Raw genomic sequence first — 7,540 nt, 5'->3', positions numbered from 1 at the left:
CTAGCCTCATGTTTAGGAAACTAGAAATCTCCCAAAAGTGATCATGAAGTCATGGATAATATAGATATTCCATATTATCCGCTGGTTAAACCTTTTTTATCCATATTAAATATAGGTCAAATCGGATAATTTATCCGTTTTTTGCATTACCTTTTTTAACTCGTCCATATCCGGCCAACCGTCCCCTTCCCACCCCGGCCTTTTGCCACCCCTAACTTCAATTGTAGCCAAACTTGGATTCGAAAAATTCTCTCTCCCTATTTTTTTACGAATAACTTAGCTTGATAATGATCACGTGAAAAAATTATTTTCACCGTCTTGGATTTAAGTTTGAAAAACAGTAATACCGAGTCAAACGAAGAACTACTCCTCAACTGATGCCACAATACATGCACCTCAAAATTCTCCACAACTCTTTGCTAATAACACTCCCCCACACTCAAAAGCTAAACCAACTTCGAAACAAATTCTCCTTTTTAAACAATCAATCGTATCACAATATTGTTATCTTCATTTCTTCGCTATTCATTTCACAACTCACAACACAGCATATATACAATTAAGGGCTCCCTTCTTTCTAGTCCAAAAAAATCATGACTTCCTCTAAAGCTTTTCTCTACTTGGTCTTCGTCTTTTCACTTCATTTCTTCACTGCTCTTTCTACTGAATTCACTGTTGGTGGTGACAAAGGATGGGTTGTCCCTCAAGCAAAAGATGATCAAGTATACAACGAGTGGGCTGCCAAGAATAGGTTCAAGGTTAATGACACCTTAAGTAAGTACATCTTCATCTTACCGCTATTATTGAACTTTAATATGCTTACCCAAAAAAGAGACATCCAATATTTTTACTTAGTAGATACAGTGACAATCGTACCCACATTTTTCTTGTGTGGAAATAGTTTCAGAGTTATAAATATATTTCAAATTTTCGTAGTGGCTGTACCAACACTCTGCTGTCAGTAGTCGCAGTTTTTTGATAGTTTCCATTATCGATCTATTTTTTTTTGTCACCATAGCAATATGTCATTATACGAAGCGGTTTCATTTGACACCATTTCGTCAACAAAAAAGGAAAAAATAAGAGTTACTAGTAGTAATATGTATAGCATAGGATATATAACACCACTTACATTGACTCCTAGTCCGATGGTCAACTTGATTGTACAATGTTACTCCGTACAAACTATATTTGTTAAAATAATTTCAAAGTACATATAATTTTTTTTAAAGGAAATTTTCATAGTGGGTGCACGGACACAGTCCTTTCAATATATTTACACTGTCAATATATATAATATAATCAAAATGTCATTGTCCATATGGAGACATTAATTATCCATTACTTCTGTGGGTTTCTATATATGTGTAGGGTTTGAGTACAATAAGGACTCGGTGTTGGTGGTGACTGAAGCAGAGTACGAGAAGTGCAAGTCAGCACATCCAATCTTCTTCTCCAACAATGGAACATCCATCTACAAATTGGACCGACCCGGCTTGTTCTACTTCATCAGTGGAGTATCAGGACACTGCGACAGGGGTATGAAAATGATAGTCAAAGTATTAGAAAAACCAGAAACCCCACCTCAAGTTTCTAATCAGACTACTGGTGGAACACCTACTAAAAGTGGTGCAACTCAGTTGGCTAACGTTGTTGCTTCTCCAAGTCATGTTATGGTGTTTCTGGTTTCATTCTTTGGAGCTATTTTTATTTAGTTTAGAAATCCTGAAGATTATCATTTGTTTTAGGGTTATGTAGTGTGATTTTAGGGCGAGACTAGTTAGGATATTAGAAAATTATCATCGACTCTTTGAACTTGCTACTTTGATGTTTGGAATAATTATTTTGCTCGGTTTGGATTTTTTTACATAACAATCGCCCTTTCTCTAGTCTTTTTGATTTCTCACCCGGTATTCGGTACCCACCCGACTAATCCGGATTTGCATCGGGAAATCCCACATTAAAGGCGACTCAATACCCAGGGTTCGAATACGAAACCTCTGGTTAAAGATGAAGGAATACTTACTGCAACTAATTATGAGAGCATCGATACGACTATATCTGAATTTCAAGCTAGTTGAAATTAGCGTATGCATTTACGATACTATGACTAATTAAGTTTTGCAAAGTATTGTACTGAATATTTATTTTTGTCGCCCAAAGTGATATCGTGAATGTCCACATCTTCATAAAAGAAAAATAATTTAAGTTATATATACTAAAAAAAATGTAATTTTTTTTTAAATAAAATCTACCAGTATGTTTTGACATATTTATACAATCAGGTCATTTACAAAGTAATTAGAGATAATTTTACTTAATAACATTGACCGATAATATTTTATAAATGATAAGTAATTTGTTATATTAGGTTAAGTTGTATTGATGGTATAAATAACTTATTACACTATCAACACATGTAATGTAAATTCATAAAAAATAGACCCATTACTTTTTAAATGACACGATGATGTAATTACACCACTAATGCATAAAACTTTGGCATGTTATGGTGTTTCTGGTTTCATTCTTAGGAACTATTTTTATTTAGTTTTTAAATCCTGAAGATTGCCATTTGTTTTAAAATTAGGTTATGTAGTGTGATGCAAGGGCGAGACCAATTAGGTTTTTTAATAGATAATCGTCGACTCTTTGAACTTGCCACTTTGATGTATGGAATAATTATTTTGCTCGGATTAGACTTTTTTAAATAACATCACCCTAATTTGTCTAGTCTTATGTGATAGCTGCAATCAATTATGAGAGCATCAATACGACTATGTCTGAATCTCAAGACTATGACTAGTTAAGTTTTGCAAAGTATTGTGCTGAATATTTTTGGTCAGCCAAAGTGATATCATGAATGTCCACTTCTTCGTAAAAGAAAAATGATTTAAGTTATATATATTAGAAAATTGTAAAGATTTTTCTAAACAATCTATCAATATATTTTGATATATTTTTACAATCAGGTCATTTAAAAGACAATTGCAGATTAATAACATTGATTATTAATATTTTATAAATGATAAGGTTAAATTGCATTGATGGTATATATAAATAACTTATTATATTTTCAATGAATGTAAATTCGTAAAAATAGAGCAATTACCTTTCAAATGACCTGATATGTAATTTTCTTTCACCACTAATGCATAAAACTTTATGCTAAAAGAAAATCTTGGGCCAAGAAATTTGCTTGTTCATGTTCTTGTGGTACACTGCCGAAGCCCATATAATTAATTGGGCTTAACATCAAAGTAGAGATTTTTTTGGGGAAAAGTTTTCATAAATACATAAAAATCATAAAATATTATATAATCTACCACTACAGTCGATCTCTCTATAACAGCGTATATAACAACCATTCACTATAAAAGTCAAATTTTTATGGAACCAAATTTCATTCTATGTTATAATTTATGTTCTCTATAACAACACGTCGCTATAACATTAAAAAATATTCGAAACAAATGAGGCTGTTACAAGGAGGTTTGACTGTATAAAGTAATTAACATATTCTACAACTTATACAATAAAAGTGATAGCTCTTAAATACAGTAGCTTCCTATAAATGAGGAAACTGAATATGAAAGATATTTAATAAAATCAATTGGTCCTGAAAAATTCTCCATCGCAATTCCTATAAAATGGTAACTAAATATGAAAAACTCTCCATAGCCTTTTCATATGTATTTTCCTATTCTCAACAAACAATCCGTTCTTTATCCAATTCTCCTTCTCAAGTAAGAGAAATGTTCTTCAAATAAACTACCAAAAAAAAGAACAAGATATACATCATAATTAACATATATCATGTAAAATTTAATATTAAAAAAATTAATTTGTAAAAAACATGACATTATATCATAAAGGTATGATGTATTGTATATTATATTTACCAATTATATTATATAATTTATTGTATACTATATTTATTAATAGTATATATCAGATAAACTAAACTGATAATATAGATTAAAAATTATATTGTATTGTATAAGTATACCAATGTCATATTAGTTTATATTATATCATATATTGTATACGATATTTATTAGTAGTATACATCAGATTTTTTCTTATTGTATACATCAGATAAACTAAAGTGATATTATACAATGAACGTCTGTTGTATTGTATACTTATATACCATTTTCAAATAAGCTTATACTATATAATATACTATATACTATATACCATATTAATAATATGCATTAGATACATTCTAATAATAGGGAAGAGGCTTGGGACATCGGAATATATTCGAATCCGTTAATGGAGAAATTGAGAAAAAATTAATACGAAAAGATACGTTTTAGGTGAGAGAGAATCTAAAGATAGATATATAAGGATATGTTTTAAATGAGAGAAGAAAGAGATAGTTGGGATATGAAAAGTTGTAGATTTTAAAATAAATTGTATGTATGTAATTTTTTTAAAGTAGTTGTACCTTATATAAATAAGTTTTAAATAAGTTACGTTGTATTTTGTGTAAATTTCTCTTTCTATACCTAATTTAGCCTATTATATATATAATTTAAAACTTCTTTCACCTTTTAACAAGATATTAAAAAGATCTATATGTTAGAAACTGATTTGAGATTAATATTCATCTTTATCATCAAAAATTTAAATATTGTTGGATGAATTAAAGTGGAAGTTAAAAACTCTATTGTTGGGGTTTCTTAAAGCTTGAAAATTTCATAACCTGAGTTTTTTGATGTATTGAAATGTTTGACAAATTGATGATTGAAGTTCGATGAGAATGTCATTTGATGTGGGATAGTACTGTATATGTTGTTGTTGTTAACACTTAAAGCTAATTGGTGAAAATTTAAACTATTTGGTATGTTTTTATTTTGTAAAACGGTGTAAAAGTGTGTACAAATATCTCTTATACATTATTAACTTATAGTAAGTGTATAATGTTATATAATGTTTCTATATCAGATACACAAATGTTGTTGCAAAAAACCCATTGATTATGCGAATGCAAATTTAAAAAATAACTGCATAGGTCCAATGTGTTATGTTGAGTTATACTTTTTTTAGCAAATCTCTCTATTATTTATTATTCATCAAACTTGGTGAGTACAACAATGTTTTTCTCAACATAGCATAGCTACTTGAATTCTAAAACAATGATTAGCTAAGTTAGGGTTCTGTGGCGCTTCAGTTCCAAGTTCCAACACCATGGCCGAACTCTGCCGCATGTCTCAAACTGTTGAAGAAATCTTTAAAAAACCAACAAATTCTCGTACAAATTCCTTAGACCCGACATTGCAATTACCGGATCATCTTCTCCATTTGATCTTCTCCTTCCTTGGATGTCGAGCCTGTTGCGGAAGTCAAATATATATAGTGTGAATGAGTCACAACTACTATATCAAAAATTATTACAGCCACCAAATAATAAATAAGACAATAAAGTAACAATAAAAGGAATACCAGAATTTACGAGGTTCGGCCAATTTTGCCTACTTCCTCGGACACAACCAATATCTTATTCCACTTCAAAATACAAGTGAAATAATACTAAAGAGAGAAGATACAAATGTCTTAAGAAGATAAGAAGGCAATTGAGGGGTGTGTTTAAATCCTAAACATTAGGCCTTCTTTCATAGGGAAAAAATCCCAACCAAATATGTCACACACCGATGTGAGACTTTTGACATTTTAAACAAATCTTCACCTTGACAAACTTCCACATCTTCAATTTTCTCTCAATAAGAAATTTTGGTTGTGTCTTCATCTTCAATCTTCAGTGTTCAACAATGTTGATCAAATCCAAACAATGTTGAAGCTTGACCGCAGTCACCACCTTTGTCAGCATATCAACAGAATTCTCCGTAGTATGAGTTTTCTTCACCTTGACTCCACCTTCTTCTATGATTTTTCGTACGAAATGATGCCGAACATCAATGTGCTTCGTCCTTGCATGATAAACTTGGTTCTTCGCTAATTGAATAGCACTTTGACTATTACAAAAAATTGTGATACTTTTTTGTCCAATACCAAGCTCTTTTAGCAATCCCTGAAGCCAAATTGCCTCCTTCACAGCCTCTGTAATAGCCATGTACTCTGCCTCTGTTGTAGACAAAGCAACTGTTGACTGCAAAATAGACTTCCAACTAACTGGTGCCTTTGCAAAAGTAAACACATAACCAGTAGTTGATCTTCGTTTGTCCAGATCACCCGCAAAATCTGAGTCACAATATCCAACTACAGACTGATTGTCTTCCTGCTAAAAAACTAACCCAACATCTACAGTATTATGAATATACCATTGAATCCGCTTCATAGCTTGCCAATGCTCTTTTCCTGGATTATGCATATATCTGCTAATAACTCCAACAGCTTGTGAAATGCCAGGCCTCGTGCAGACCATTGCATACATCAAGCTACCAACATCATTTGCGTATGGTACCTTTGACATATACTCTCGTTCAGTTTCATCCTTTGGCGACATAGTAGTACTTAGCTTAAAATGGGAAGCAAGTAGAGTACTAACTGGCTTAGTCTTTTCATCTATACCAAAATGTTGTAGTACTCCTTTCAAATATTCTTTCTGAGATAAACAGAGTTTCTTTCAACGTCTATCTCTTATTATCTCCATGCCAAGAATTTTCTTTGCCTCACCCAGATCCTTCATCTTGAACTCCTTCTTCAGTTGAATCTTCAACTTATCAATTTCTTCCGAATTCTTGGAAGCTATCAACATATCATCAACATATAGGAGAAGATATATAAAAGGAATCATCTTTAAGCTTGCGAAAAAACACACAATGATCGTACTTGCTTCTCTTGTACCCTTGTCGCAACATAAACTTGTCAAATCGTTTGTACCATTGTCTAGAAGATTGTTTCAATCCATACAATGATTTTTCAAGTTTGCACACCATATTTTTCTTTCCAACAACTTTAAATCCTTCTGGCTGAGTCATGTAGATTTCCTCCACCAAGTTTTCATGTAAAAATGCAGTTTTTACATCCATCTGAAATAGTTCCAAATCCAACTGTGCTACCAAAGCCAACATAATTCTAATGGAGGAATGTTTTATAACTGGAGAAAATACTTCATTGTAATCAATTCCCTCCTTTTGAGCATATTCTTTGGCCACCAGTCATGCTTTGTAGCAAACATCTTCTTGGTTAGAAAATCCTTCTTTCTTTGCAAATACCCATTTGCACCCAATTGCTTTCTTTCCCTTCGGGAGATTGGCCAATCTCCATATATGATTCTGATGAAGGGACTGTATTTCATCATTCATGGCAATCCTCCACTTATCTTCTTCTGAACTTTGGACTGCGTCTTTATAAATGGTAGGAACATCATCAGCTACAATTGATGCGTCATAAGTAACCGTCTCTATAAGACAAACAGGTTTTGTTATTGTCCTTTTTGGCCTGCTAGTTGCAATTGATTCAAGTTGTTGTTGAGGTTCTTGAGTTGGAATCTCCCTCTCTACTGGCTCTTCTTCCAGAGGATAATCTTCATTTGTTTCCTCCTCTGTTTCTTGTGTAGGAAAAATAAATT

General features: G+C 32.1%; 1 protein-coding gene across 1 annotated transcript; it reads left to right on the top strand.

Moving 5' to 3' along the window:
- Positions 1–444: 444 nt before the first annotated feature.
- LOC107796821 (early nodulin-like protein 5) lies at positions 445–1,862 on the top strand. The gene is made up of 2 exons (XM_016619641.2): positions 445–774; positions 1,372–1,862. The coding sequence occupies exons 1-2, from the start codon at positions 594–596 to the stop codon at positions 1,713–1,715; spliced, it is 525 nt and encodes a 174-aa protein (XP_016475127.1). The 5' UTR covers positions 445–593; the 3' UTR covers positions 1,716–1,862.
- Positions 1,863–7,540: the final 5,678 nt, after the last annotated feature.

The sequence above is a fragment of the Nicotiana tabacum genome, chromosome 6, assembly GCF_000715075.1.
Source record: "Nicotiana tabacum cultivar K326 chromosome 6, ASM71507v2, whole genome shotgun sequence".
Classification (NCBI taxonomy): domain Eukaryota; kingdom Viridiplantae; phylum Streptophyta; class Magnoliopsida; order Solanales; family Solanaceae; genus Nicotiana; species Nicotiana tabacum.
The sequence above is the reverse complement of the archived record's forward strand: the minus strand, read 5'-3'. Positions and strand labels throughout refer to the sequence as shown.

What these genes read in the sequence shown, in the direction of transcription:
- LOC107796821 (XM_016619641.2), top strand. Translation starts at nt 594, where the DNA reads ATGACTTCCTCTAAAGCTTTTCTCTACTTGGTCTTCGTCTTTTCACTT. An exon ending in CAAGGTTAATGACACCTTAA is followed by an intron (nt 775 to 1,371) that starts GTAAGTACATCT and finishes ATATATGTGTAG; the next exon opens with GGTTTGAGTACAATAAGGAC.